Here is a 15,529-nt window from a genome sequence, read left to right on the forward strand (position 1 = left end):
GAGGAGGTGAGTATAGAAAGGAGAGAAAAGAGAGACCTAGTTCAAATTGGATCTGTGATATGCAAAGGGGCCTGGGCTTGGGAATGCATGGCTTTTCCGGGCCTCTGAGTAGTTTGGGCATTCTGGAATAGAAGGTTGTGCAGACCAGTGGAAGCAGGTGAGACTAGAGAGGGAGGCTGGGAGACAGGTAACGCAGGGTCCATTGTGACTTGCTAAGTAGTTTGGACTTAATTTTGCAGGTAGTCTGTGGAGCCACTCAGTAGGGGAATGGCATGGTAAATTTAAATTTCAGGAAGATTTCTAGATGATAGATAAATTAGAGGGGGACAAAAATGGTAATACTGACAACAGTCTAAAGGTGGAGATAATAAAGGACAAAGATAGTGACCGTGAAGATGGATAATGGACAGCAAATTAAGAAAATCTAGGAATGATATGAATTGTATAATAAATGAAAAGTGTAAATGATAATGAACATGAATATGCTATGTTTTAAAATGTGACATTTTTTTGGATGACAGAAAATGAATCTACAAGAATCCAAATTGGTTCCCATTGGTTCCCCTGAGATGGTTAGGCTTAGGTTAACAAACTACATTTTTCCATAGAACAGACAGTTTGAGTGACTTTCCTGAGTGCACACAGTAAATTGGAGAAGGAAGCAACAACAGAGCTTTTTTTCTCTCCTACTCCAAGTCCAAGACTTTATTTTCAAATAAAGATTGGGAACACTTATCTTTTTCAATTAGAAATAAGAGTCAGTCTGCACTAGATCGAGAGGTTGTACATTTACTCTGCAACATGAAGACCAGTGAGAGATTGTCTTAATTAGCGTACATTTCAAATTTTGACTTAGCATGAAAGCCAGAAAAGGGAATGCCATTTAATATCTGATATTTACACAAGGTACCAGCCATTCTTCAAAGCCTAGGCTCACAAAACAAATTGATCAACAAATAAAACCACACACAAAAATGGTACCTACGTGAGGTGATCGATGTGCTAACTAACCTTGTTCTGGCAATCACTTCACTGCATATATATGTATATCAAATCATCATGTTCTACACCTTAAACTTGCACAATGTTGTATGTCAAATTATGTCTCAATAAAGCTGGAAAAATTTTAAAAATCCAAGAAATACAAAATAAAAAAATACCCAACTGACTTTATAGTGTTGAGCAGTTTCTCCAGTTGTGGTCTATGGACCATCTTGTGAGAATTCCTTTCTTTTATCAAGTACTTATTGTGTGCCAAAAGTATGTCTAAGTCAAAATATTCTAAAGACAGATAAGTGAGCAGGAGACTCATGACCTTTTCTCTCAAGGGAGCTAATACCTTAATCAAATGAGATAAATCTTTAAATCAGGTTGATCTGATTTCAGATTCCAGCTTTTCCATTTAATATATATATTTAACCTCAAGTGATTTATTTATTTCTCTAAGCCCCAGTTTCTTCACATTTAATAAGAAGAAAATAATCTCTATCTTCTATCCTTTTGTGGGTGTAGAAATAATATGAGATAATATGTGTGAAAGTTTCTAGTATACACCCAAGTACAAATTAGTTACTCAACAAGTGTAAATCTATCTTCCTTCTGATGGCTTAGGATTAACATATTTATAGTATATTCGTGGTGTGAAAACTATATCTGTGAGCTAGGTATACAGAAGATGTAAATATCTGCAGTTAAATGCCATTGTTGCTAAGCAGTCTGTTTTCCTCCATGAAGTGTAATAATACTCACTTGAGAATTCAGAAACCTGGATCCTCCTGCTGGCTTTGCTGCTAAATATAGCCGTGTGACTTTGAATGAGTAATGTAAGCCACTTTGGGTTTCTGTTTCCTGACATGCCAAATGAGGCAGTTGAGCTAGATGGACTCATAAATTTCTTTCTGGCTCTGAAACTCTCTGACTCTATTTTCTTATGATTCAATAGACACTTTGGAATAGGTCTTGTCAACTTGCATTGTTGTTTGAATTTTTTTTCCATCTGGTTGCCAGGTTTTATGAATAAATTTCCTTCTTATCAGTCAACTTGTGGAAATAACTTTTTCCACTTAATACTGCATCCTCTAATCTGGCTTTTTGTTTCCTTTGGTCTAGGAATATTGCCTTTCCTTCTTGATGTATGCAAGCAAATATTGAGACTTAAAATCAGGAGATAAGTATCACTTTTAAGCCAAAGAAACAGAAGGATAATTTTTAATGATTCATGCAAAGAATTGTAAATGTGATGAGGTCAGGGCCTTGCGAAGTCATGGTGTGTACAGAATGTATAAAGAAGAACCAGAGTAATATCAAAAGGGAGAGAAGATGTTTTACATCAACGTCATTTAGTATAGTTTTGGGGAAAGGACCCTGACATTCTACTGGGAGATAAGCCCTCCCACTTCCCATATCTACTTCACTGGCAACCACGAAAATTTTTGGAACCACAGAATGCAATCTTTTCAGTATATTATTTGACTTATGCCGTTACTGGAAACTATTTTTTAGAACATTAGCAGTCAGTATGGTACCAAATGTTAACACTGATTATCTTTTAGTGGGAGACTTGAAAATTAGCTTCACTTCTGCTTTTGGTAGTGATCGTTAGTGCTTATGTGTGTGTGTGTATTTCCTCATGCAGCGAACACAAATGATGTCTTTAAATTGGGAATGAAAACAATTTTAATTTAAAAAATTATGTTAAAATTCTAGTGTACGGATGGGAAAGGGGATGTATTGGAAGTTAGGAGAGTTGTGCTCATGTTCTAGGTGTAACACTACCTGAGTGAAATTAAGCATGAAATGTGGTGGTTGTTTTTTTTAACAAACACATAAAAATTCAACTTATAGAGTTTTGTAGTCTGTGTTTTTGAGTATTCTCTCATTAGCGGCAAGTGTTGTGTGTGTGTGTGAGAGAGAGAGACAGAGAGAGAGAATATGTATTTTGGATAATCAAAATCATTTGAAACTGCAATATTGTACAATAAATTTTGGATTCATAGTGTTTTAGATTTCAAAGTTGGGATGAAATCCCAGCTTTGAAAATTTGTCAACTGAAGACTTTTTTTCCCTCATTTGTAAAATATAATTACTAATACTCAATTATATGGATGTTCTTTAATATTTGAATGACTTGGGTGTGTATAGTATCTGGCATAAGGTAGTAATTGATAGCTCTCACTATGTCTATTGAATTAAATAAATGATCAGACTGATGAACAGAGTCTTGAGTCAAAAGCATGGTGATCCTATAAAGAATTGAGAGTGAGTTTTATACTGTGATTCATCGATTGTTGAAGAAATAAGTTCAAAATTAGAATCCCATAATAATTTTTTGAGTACTGGTATAAGCTTTGGCATAAATGTATGGCTCCTAAACATGATTATTAAAATTTTGTTAACCCATTTATTGGAAGTTTAAAAATAGAAGCAGTAGTTCCATTAATTTGTTGTCACATTAATTCAACAAGTATTTCTTCCTTCAACAAACAATTATCAAGCAGCCACTAGATGCCAAGTTCTGAGGGATTCAGTAGGTATTGGGGATATAAAGGGGATATAATTGGGGATATAAATTACGTGGTATTCTTCCCGGAGTTTGCAGTCTGCTTGAAGAGACGTAAGAGAGGAATAATGAAATAGTACAGTAACAGTAATAATAGAACTGGGAATAAAGCATTGCTGCCAGGGAGACAGAAGGAATTAATTATAAAAATGAATGAAACTGAGTTTTAAGGCAGTTCCATTTGGGATAGAAAAAATAACTTCCTTTCCAGGAATGTCATATTTTAACAAATAGTCGTGCCCTATTCTCTGTGCACATATCTTAGCAAGGTATTGCATGGATGTGCTTTTCATGCTTTCTGGCATCGATGATTGAGATCATTAATAATAATCTCACTCAGTTTTCTAACATATATATACACATGCCTTGCCCTTTACTCTAATTCTTCAAGTTCTCCAGGCAGGATCTTCTACATGTCATCTGAGAAAACTATTAATATTTGGAGTGCTTAATTTGGCGCCTTTGACTTTAAAGGTATTTTTGGTCTATTCTTTAGTTATCTGGTGAGATTTCTGAGTCTTGGACAATTTTAATGTATAATAGACTTAAGCATATCTCAATATTTTACGCAATGCTCAACAAAAAGCAGAACACTATCTTGGTTATGGGAGAACGGGTGTTTCATTTTTACAAACCACAAACTGAAATTGTTAAACTTTAATAAAATAAAGGGGGGAGGGATCCTAACGATTGGAAGAATGCTAAACACTGTAGTTTTTTTTTTTTTCCACTTATCGTGCCTATGTACCAGCTCTTCTCATGGGTAAATTTTGACTTCTGGCTGCTTTAAAAAATCAGAGTGAAAAAATATTAGCAGCCTTTAGAACCTCTCTAGTTTCCTAACTTGTTTTGAATAACAATGACGCCGCTTACAGAAAACACTAGTCACCTAAAATAGGTACACCAGTGAAACAGATCCTATTTCTTGTTTTAGTTTAAATAATTCCAACTTAAAAGGATGATTTTTTTTTTCAATTTTGGTCTAATTTAGTTAGCACAACTTCTGAGAGTTAAACATTTTAACAACTGCAGTTAAAAATGCAGTTTTCAGCTTAACACATATTTATTAGTACCTTTTGTTTTCCTTAGCTCACTTCCCAAAACACACACTGTATCAACTTTCTGTTGGAACATCTTTAACATGTTTAATGGAACTAACATGTTAAAAATAAAAATTAAAGTGATGGTACAGGGAATGTGAAGATTTAGTGCAGAGCTCACAAACTGACAGCCCAGAGGCCCAAGCCAGGTGGCAGATTTGTTTTCTTTGTCATTTATCATCACAAGCCCAGGGTAGGCTGTCCCCTTTAAATGGGGAAATATATAAGCAAAATTACCCGTTTTTTCATTATGTTAACCTCTGGTCTGTGGCCTGCATGTTTTCAGGACCTTGTTTCCAGCATCACCAGTGCTCCTAGCAGACTGATAGACCAAATACCATTGTAAATAGGTTCTCAGTTCACATACACAGAGTAACTCTCATTATTATTATGGTTAGCTCTACTAATTTCATTAAAGATATCAACCCTATACAAGCAACTAAATATGACAGAGTTTCATAAGTGGTAGATTAAAGATATAAGTAAATATTTTAAATGGTGCAGTGGAAGCAATTAGTTCTGACAAAGAAATCATGTAAAGCATTGCAATAGATATTAACCTTTGAGTTTTAAGAACAATTATGAGCTTTTCAGGTTGGAGGCTAGAATGTCTTAGAGAGGGAGGTCATTCAGGCAGAGACATCATCACAAGCAAAGGAACACAGACAGAAAAGTACACAGAGTAGTCTATTGCCATTTGGATCTAAGATAGGCAATGGGCGTGTAGAGAGAAAATTGGGAAAGTAAGAGTAAGCACAAGTTATGAAAGCCCTGGACTGATATCACTAAAGATTTTTGCTTAAGATAGTAGTGTTATCAAATGTGCATTTTAATAAGATAATAACACCCTTGAAACAGAGTATGATAAAGTTGGAGTCGTGTTAAAGAACTGGGTAGAACAATATTTTTCAATACTGTTTAATGAATACACGTAGTAAGAAATACAACTTACATCATGATATTCTCCTACTACTCCTTCCACTGCTACTATTACTACACACACGCAAACTGTGAATCTGAAACAAACATTCATAAAACTATGTGCAAGGACCACTGTCATTTTCTATTGTAATCCATGCTATTCTTTTCATTCTTTAAAAATTGCTGATCAATGACCCCCAATTTAATTAATGATCCACCAATGGGTCCAGCTAATAGTTTGAAAAATAATTAATTAGGAAATTATTGCAATGATAGTTCAAAGAAACATAGTGGTGGTTAAGCTGAGGAAATAACAATAGGCATAGAGAAGAGAAAATATATTCAGGAGAAATTTTCTGAAAGAAATTTTCAGGGCTTTGTAATGAATCAGGTATGGAGGATAAAAGAATTATGGAGATCAAGGCCTTTCAGCCAAGTGAAAGTGTGACTTTCTACTAAAATAGAAATGAGAAAGATCCACTTAAAATAAATATAATGTAATGAATGTGAAGTTGCCTTCGCCTACCTTGTGATATTAGAAAACAAAACATTCATTTTTATCCACTCATGATATGATATTTTTCTAAATGCTTGATTGATACCAGAATGCCTAAATCTTCTGGGCATTATACCAACTCTTTCAGGGACCAAGTATCAAATAAATCATATATACTAAGTTAGAAATCATTTTTCAACCTTGGATTGTACTTTCAAAAAAACTGTAAGAAAAATATTACTTACAATTTAGAATGACAAATCAAATATTTTTATTTTTTAATTTCTTAAACAAGAAAATTAAATGTCAAAGTAATATTATCATGACAAAGTTGATGGTGTAATCTCTAGAAGTTAGAAAACTCAGATGTGTTTCCCACAGCCCCTGTAATGACCCCATTGTACATAGTTTATTAACACCATGAATTGCAAAGAGAAAAGTTATGGTTTTTCTGCCTTGGTTTTCTGGCATGGGTGATTAAAGTATCAGCCATAATATTTCATGAATGCTGTTTCCTTCTTTTTAATGCACAACATAATTTTTATGGACATAAACTTCCTGCTGAATCAGTTCGTCCCTCTGTAAAACAAGAGTAACTGCTCAGCAACTGCTGATCGATGGAGTAGTCCAGGTCCCTGATTATGACAAGAGTGCTTGAAAATGCATTCTAAGAATTCTTGCTTGGTTTCCCACCCCCTTGCCTTAAATATTCCAATCATGAGTTTTTACCCAAGACAGTGAACAGGAAATTTCTCAACAAGCGCCAGAATTTTCTCTTCACACTCCCTCAGAAAAATTAAAATGATGATTCTTTTTTTAATTACAAAGATTTAAAGGGTATGCTTAGTATTCATTCTAGATGCAATTTCAAGAAACATGACATTTATAATAATTCAAATAAATATTAATCTTGCTACCATATGTATATCCATATTCACTTTTGTAAAAAAGAAAATCACATGCAAGTTCTTAATTGTGATAAAAGGTGAAATAAATAGGTCATATTTAAATTACTTTGAAAATTCATGTAGTATAATATCAAGTATTTAACAATGTTCATGGAGTTTGTAAACTTTTATAAATATATTGTCAAGCCCGGATAGAGAACAGCAGGTAAAGCTCTTACCTTCTATGTTGCTTAATGCACACAACCATGTGTTAACAACCAGAGACTTTATTTTTAATTGAGAAAAATATATTTGCAAACATATTTTTGCAATTTTGCTTTTATTCCTCCCATCATTCCTTTTACCTCTTCCTTTATTTCTTTATCCTTTTTTGAAAAATAGGTGATAACTTGTAAGTAGTCACACCACTCAAAATAAAGGGGACTCCAAGGAGAAGGATGATAAATGCCAAGTTCGAGCTTATTGAAAATGTGGAATCACAGTGAAAATCTCTGACTAGAACCACCCTTCCTGGTTTCCTAGACTCTTATCTATTCATATGCTAGAGGTAATCATGAGAGTCTAAGGCAGAGGCCTATCGAGTCAAATTTTAGTCCTTAGCTGAAATCTTGGAATAACTCTGCACTTTTAGGCCTTACTTTGTTTTTCTTTTTGTTTTGTTTTGTTTTGTGAGGAAGATCGGCCCTGAGCTAACATCCATGCTAATCCTCCTCTTTTTTTTTGCTGAGGAAGACCGGCTCTGAGCTAACATCTATTGCCAATCCTCCTCCTTTTTTTCCCCCAAAGCCCCAGTAGATAGTTGTATGTCATAGTTGCACATCCTTCTAGTTGCTGTATGTGGGACGTGGCCTCAGCATGGCCAGAGAAGCAGTGCGGCAGTGCGCGCCCGGGATCTGAACCCGGGCCGCCAGTAGCGGAGTGCACACACTTAACCGCCAAGCCACGGGGCTGACCCTAGGCCTTACTTTTAATCCATTGCTTTATATGATAGAAGATATTTGTATTTTATATTACATTTAAATTCTTTAAAGTTACTAATAGCCGTCCAGTACTCTCTTAATATTTTGAGATAATTTCAGTATCCTTTCATTATTTTAAGAAAGATCTGAGTTCCAGTGCTAAAGGAGATTTATCTTTTCAGCAATACCATTTGTTCATATCTAGTTTTTCATAATGGGGAAATACTTTTTAATAAGAAATAAATCTCCAGAAGAGAAAGAGAAGAAACACCTAAACAGTTCAGTGTATTTATTTCAAAATTAAACTAAATGAGTAGATTTTACTTCTCATTCTCACCCAGGACAATTTCCTTATTTTAGAGAAGAGAATGTAGTCCACTAATTTTACTATAGAATCTCGACTTGAATTCAGGTGTTCTGAATTTTAGTCCCACACTTTTAAATCGTATCGCCTGCCTCCTTGCCTTGTTCCCTCCTTCCAGCCTTTCCTCCCTCCCTCTCTCCTTTTTCTTCCTTAGTATTTGTACATCTTTTTTTTTTTTAATTTTTTGTTTATTGCAGTGACATTGGTTTATAACATATAAATTTCAGGTGTACATCATTATACTTCTATTTCTGCATAGATTCAGTGTTCCATATTGTTTGTACATCTACTTTTAATTACCTCATCTTTCTTCCATACTTCACTGGTAGGAAATCTCAGGATCAACCTTTTCTTTTCCTTCACATTCCTTTTCATGTCTATTTGCTTTGGTGGTTTTTCAGAGGAGCACGACTATTTATAAATCCCTGCCTAGGAGTGACCCTCTGGGTGCTGGGATTGTCATTTTCTCCTACCCAAGACCCCACCTTTAAAGAGAAGTGCTTACAGGAAAGTAAGGAAGAATGAAACCTCCACCTTAGCCAACCAGACCATGTGAATCAATTAAATCAATGAGAAGATAAAAGCCACAGCTGTTATCATGTTCAAATGCAACTGAACTTGTGACCAAGTTCTCTAAATTTGTTCTATGGTCTAGTTCTTCTTTTTCATCCACAGGGATTAAGTGATGCACAATGTTTAAGAGCTTAAAACCTGCCTCTACTACTTACGAGCTATGTAAGCTAGTACAACTTACCACAACTGAGTTTCTTCATCAGTGGGGAAATATAACGCTAGTGCCTGTCTCATGGGATTACTATGAGAATTGCATATGATATTACATGCAAAGCAAATGCAACGATTTCTGGCACATAATAAGTGCTCAATAAAACTTAGCTATTCTTCTTACTGTCGTAATGAATGACCATCGCTACCTTATATATGAACTATTTCAAAGTTTTAATTGTAGAGCCTTAGTCTAACTTCTTCTGCACACCTGTGTCATATTCTTTTTAAGTACACTTGGCCATATCTATGAGCTTCTAAGTGTTCACACTGCTTATGGAGTCAGGTTTGTTTTTGCTAATATTCAAGATGTTTGCAATCAACCTTTGAATCAACCATTCAAGCCCCAGTTAGTTTCAGATGGGGGGCTAAATTCCAGACAAAAAGGTTTATTAAATGTGCTATAAATAATTTTTTTTCCCTACACTGTTACTCAATAAGTTCTTTCTGACGTGCTCTTTAATTTGCCTGCCTGCATTTCTTTTGCCTCTCACAATAGGTTATGAAAGAAAAGAGCATGTAAAAAAAGACTAGCATGAGCTAATATTTATTACCAACTATAAGCAAACAATTCTGAGAGGAAATTCAAATATTTTGTTTTATTTGATTTTCTCAAAAGCATTTCAGTCTAGCCTGTTAATAACCTCATTTACAGAAAAAGTTGATCTCAGAAAGGTTAAGTAACTTACCTGAGGTCACACAGATTGGGATGTGAATGCCAATGCCCATGTAGCTACTGTTGAAAAGATGGCTGAGGGCAGAAACTAAGCTGAATACCTTTTACTCCTTAAAGTTTAAGCACAAATTGGATATATATTAGGTGCATATTTAACATTTTATTTGATTTAAGCACAACATGTCCATACCTTGGCATAGTTTTCCCTCCCCCAAAAAAATAAATTATTAAATAATATCTCTGTAGTTGTAGCCGATTTGCCCAATGACTCCGTTTTGGTTTCGACTGAAGTATGGGAATGACATAGTCTAGCATATTTCTTGGTATTCAGATCTTTGTCTTCTAGAATGAGTTTGAATTTTTTTCCATTCTGTGATTTCCCTAGAAATAATATGACACTGTTCTTCTCACTTTGCCAGTAACGTAAACAAATCTAGTTTTGTGAAAAAATTTCCTCTTCTGTTTAGTCACTTAGTTATTTTCATGATATAAGTGTCATTTGTATTTATTTCTATCAAGATGAGGATTTTATTAATTCTTAGCAGCACGCATCAACTGTGATATGTGTGTGTACATTTTTGTGTGCATCCATCTTAGTGGAAATGCAAATCTTAAGCATGATGTTTCATCTCTATTTCTTACACTTTATTTACTACATGATGGTATCCAACATGTAAATCAACTCTTAATCCTGTGCTTCCTATTTCAAAAAGTCACATCAATTAGATATTTAATCCTTTTACCAGAATTTTGAAAATCCTTCCCCTCAAGAGATCTGAGGTGTAAATTTTATTTTTATGTTCTAGATACTTAAAACTCTTTGTTTAATAACTGCTCAGGATGTGGGGAATGTCATGGCTGGGTGGACTTGGATAATATGCTTAAGTCCTGGGAGTCTGAGACTAACACCTAAGACCAAGTGGTAAAGCGCCCTTTCTCCTACAGAAAGATTGCGGTCAATGATGAACACTTAGACATTTCCTCTGATTCTTAAAGAAATCACATGTGTAAATAGTGTCCATTAAAGCTCCTGTCCTGGAGTCCTTCTAAAGTAGCCGTGCTTTTCTTTTACTTACGCTAGGTCCTTGGACTTGTTTCTTAACCACTTTGACCTTAGTTCCTCATCTCTGAAGTGGGGATGATATTACTCCTTACCTCAAAGTATTGCCAAAACTATTGGTTTCAGTTCTATTTGAGGCCTACTACCCTCACCTCAAGAAAGTCGGGGAGAGTGATAGGTTGTATGTTTCAGCTTCCCCAAGCAATTTTGAGAGGGTAACCACAAAGCCTAAAAAAGACAGGTATCAGAGATTCTTTGTTTTCTTGGCTCTTCAAGCTCCAAAGCAGAATGGGAATGGATAGGAACCATAAGCTTCCTCTGGGGACAGAAAAGAGAAGAGGCTATCTCTCATTTCATGGGCAGTAGACAAATGTTGTTCCATTGGTAATGACGGTTTTGGGCTGAGCGATTTCAGTGTTAGTACAGAGAAACAAACAGTAAGATTGGCCAAAAGAGGAAAAGGATGCTAATCATGTGTTTGGAACTTGTCTGAACATTAACTAATGATGAGAAAGAATAGAGTTTACTCTATAATCTACTCAGTATTGTTTTCTTCTCATTTAATCTACGTTATACGTGTAAAGATGTAATTAACAACCTCCCGTATTACAATGCAGGTATTACTTCAAGGTAACTCAGATGACTAGTTCTATAGCCAGCACAAATGTATAGCACACATGGGATGAATACACATATGGCTAAATTAATGAGCATTATCTTATTGATATTACTAGTAATAACTGTCAAGATTATATTTTGGCCGGATTATATTATTGCAAAATAGCGCAAATGGTAAAATAGCTGGAAAAAGAGTTTTGAGCGTGTGTTTTATTTGCACAATGAACTCGCAAGACATATCTGTTGACCTATTGACAGAGGGACCTCCTAATTGCTTAGACCATTGAGCTATAACCTAAGGGAGATGCAGAGAATATTGACAAATCTAAGAGATATGTCTTGCTAGGGAATTCTTTGATCTGGAGGTGTTATACATGAAATAAGCATTTCTTCCATATGAATTAAAAAAATTCATTTTATATAGCCTTTAAATAAATGAAAATACTTTCAATTCTGCATAAGAGGAATGTTGAGAGGCAATCACATCTAGTGTGAGGTCACAGACGAAATTTCAGAGGTCTGGAAGTCAAGTGGAGCTAGCTGCATTCCTGCAGGTTTTTAATCAATGATGGAAAATAAACGCAAATAAATTGAAATTTGGGCACCTTAGAGTACACAGAGAGTTTGGCCAGAATACCTAATTCTATGTATATGTTTTCATGTTTTTGATATGCCAAAAATAGTTGGACAGTGCAAAAAAATTAATTTGGCTAAAGAAATAGAGCTTGTTGTTAAATATTCCTATGAACTCAGTAGTTTTGACTCATAAAAATCCATCATTTAAAAATTAGCCACTCTTCAATTTTATGAGACTAAGAATAGCATGTGAAATAATGTGTTACTTCATAAATTCTTGCTACATATTCTGGGTCCTTTTGAATATTATAACCCCTAAGAAGATTTTTAAAAAGGAAGATGAAGAATGTGTGATTGCGAATCTATTTATAATCTTACTCAATCAGCGGCATTGCTACTAGTAACGCTGTGAAGTTCATACCAAGTCTACCAAATTGCTGGAGGGCAACACAGCTGGTTGGTTATTTTGTCTTTCTTAATGCTTGCCCTGATTATGTGGCTTTCAGCTAATTATTTGACTGAATTTCTGACTCAACCACAGAATTAATTTACTGGCCACATATGGACATAACGTTAATCTTTCCTTCCAGTGAAAAAGTAGACATAGTCACTCCAAGGAAAATGAACAGGCCGGACTTCTACAGCCAGCATAGATTATATTTTATGATGTGTCCTTCTGTCATGCTATTTTCAGTACCTCTGTTTCCATCCCTCACAAAGCCTGATCGGGCTATGCTTAGGTCATGACAACTTTACAGTAAAGCTCATGTAAATTGATTTTTCTTGGATCTCCTGGTGCCTTTTTAGTTAGCTAAATGACCACAGTCTTTTAGCATTCTTTGATTGTATCAACTATGTTGGTTTGTCTTCTAGATCAACCCTATTCTCCAGAAATATTCTTATTCTATGAGTTCTCTTTTGCTTCCAAAGTGGAAAGTACCTGTCTTTCAACACCCAACTTTATTGACAAATATCTTAATAGCTCTTAAAAGACACATGGCCAAACAATCATGTTTAAGAAACATGCTGAGTCAATCCTAAAAGAGTAAGTGTTAGCAAACATGGGAGTGGAGGGGTTTTTAAGTATGTGATAAGAAAAAGTAATGAAAAACCTAAAGTAATTGATTTTTTTTTCCTGAGAAGATAATTCAACAGAATGGTTTTTTGCTTTCTTTAACTGGGTTGGTTCTGATTATTTTCATAATTATAGAGAAAATGAAGTATAGATATTGTTTTCTACAGTTGAAATCCTCTGAAAAGAATTGGTGAGGGATTGTTACAGCAGAAAGAGATATGTGAAGCCATCTCCCCTGACAGAAACGTGTTAACTGTAATGTTAACAAGTGTTGTCTATTTTTTACCTGAGGAAGGAGAAGTGTCTCTAACAATGATGTCGAGAATGCGTTTTCTCCACAGTATCCAAATTCATCTCACAATCAGCTTGGTTAGAATTTTAGACTATTTTTAAAGCTGGTGTGGGGTGCATTTTAGGACTTTAAAAATTATCAAGTCCTCAATCTTTCATGAGTTCCACAGGAAGGTGTTCACTTTGGCTTCTGTTCACGTGCAACTGTTCTTTTCCAGGGCAGTCCTTTTCAAAATATCCTTACTGAGATGGTGACAAATAATACGTAATCTCAAATAGTGCATGGATCATGGAGAGAGACAAATAACTACTCTATCATGTAATATAATAGGTGTAATTAAAGATATATAATTTGAAAAGATTATTTCTAAATAATATGATGTGTTAATTTTTCTTTGTTTTCTCTCAGTAGCTCATCCTAGATGGCATAGATTTTGCGTAATTGTGTGAGATGGAAGATATTTTTTGTGGTAGCTAAATGTTGTCAGAGATCTAGGAAGGAATAAGTTATATTAATTAAGAGAGATAATGAAAGATACACAAGCCAGTATTTTTAATAGCAGAGCACACACTTTACTTTTTAATTAAATTTAACTTGAGAATTTAATTAATGTGGCAAGACGCACAAGGAAGAGAAATGTGAAAACTTTCATAAAGCTGTCAAATCAGCAAAAATGCAGAAAGAGGAAATCAGGTTATTTTCCTTCCCCTTAAAAGGCTGATATAAGGAAAGAAAAAGAAATTCTGTGTGTGTATGTGTTTTCATGAAGGTGTAGACCAAATAGAGTCATATGACTTTTTTCCAGATTAGCAAACTCTTGTTTTTTAAAAATTTAGTTTTTCACTTATCAACTAATTAAAATTTGCCTTTTTTAGCAAGTTAAAATACTTTAAAATAAAAAGCTATTTTTTAAGTCGAGTATCCAAAGACCTATGTGACAGAATCAAAGAAGCATCACAAATTGGTTGAAGATGAAATTCGAAGTGCTTTCCAGAGCTTCCTTGTAATGCAAGAACGAAATCAGGTTACGAGAATAAATTCAGGCCCAGGCACTTTGCGAGGCCCTGGAGTTTCAGTGGAGAGAACAGGACAACAAATTCCATCCCTCCTCCACGGAGGGCACGAGGCCTGTTAGCAGGGAAACAAATTTTAGCAGGATGTCCTCAAAAGGAACAGAAAGATATTTGATCCTAGAGTAGGGGGCTTTCTGCATTATTTAACATCTCAAAAAGACATATTAAATGTGATAACTCTAGTTTTCTTGCTTTTCTTTCCTATTTAGGCCTATAGAAGGCGATTACAAATATGTTTGTGGAAAATTATAAGGGATTATACTTTTCACTTAACCTCGGAGTACAGAAAAGCCATTTACACTTACTTATGTTTATAAAATTGTTGAAATGACTTAAGCCTGACAAGTGGTGCAGATTGGAATATCAAGTCTAGTATGTTTTACTTACTTGCAAAACAGCATGTGGCTTAGATTGCCTACTGCATGGCAACAGAGCCTTTGCTAATTTACCATCATACATTCTCTGATTAAGAGTTCATATTATGTGGTTTTATGAAGATAACAGCAAAGAGTATTCTTACATAACAGGTTGAATTAATAAAAATGACAATTTGAGCCCTATACTAGGAGTGTACATCCTTATTGAAGACACAGTGTGATGACCGTGTGACGACTTATTGAAAATATAATTTTACCAGGAAGATGATCTTTTTTTTTTCCACCTGGTGAAAAAAACATGCTCGTTCTCCATTCTTCTTTGCATGTACACCATTTTAGAAGTGATTGTTTCATATTTATTTTTCATTTATCCATTAATTTTTTCCTCTTCAGGTGTAATCTAGCCCCTGTGGTGGAGTTTGCTGCAGATGTGGGAACTAAATCAGATTTTATTACCATGAATCCATCAGTTGTACAAAGAGCATTTGGAGGCTTTCGGAATGAGAGTGACAGAGAAAAATTTGTGCATAGACTTTCCATGCTGAATGACAGTGTCCTTTGGATCCCTGCTTTCATGGTCAAAGGAGGAGAGAAGCACGTGGAGTGGGTTAATGCATTAATCCTTAAGAATAAACTGAAAGTGCGAACTGCCTATCCATCATTGAGACTTATTCATGCTGTCAGAGGGTAAG

At 34.9% G+C, this 15,529-nt stretch overlaps 1 protein-coding gene across 2 annotated transcripts in view; it reads left to right on the forward strand.

The window, feature by feature from the left end:
• ST8SIA4 (ST8 alpha-N-acetyl-neuraminide alpha-2,8-sialyltransferase 4) overlaps window positions 1-15,529 on the forward strand; it is a 103,133-nt gene that overhangs the window by 26,630 nt on the left and 60,974 nt on the right. For both annotated transcript variants that reach the window (XM_087429995.1, XM_004420343.3), the window contains exon 4: window positions 15,231-15,524. In XM_087429995.1, the coding sequence (XP_087286121.1) occupies window positions 15,231-15,524 (294 nt within the window). The remainder of the gene's footprint in view (window positions 1-15,230; window positions 15,525-15,529) is intronic.

The sequence above is a fragment of the Ceratotherium simum genome, chromosome 4 (assembly GCF_057802395.1).
Source record: "Ceratotherium simum simum isolate JZ-2026a chromosome 4, ASM5780239v1, whole genome shotgun sequence".
NCBI classification, from domain to species: domain Eukaryota; kingdom Metazoa; phylum Chordata; class Mammalia; order Perissodactyla; family Rhinocerotidae; genus Ceratotherium; species Ceratotherium simum.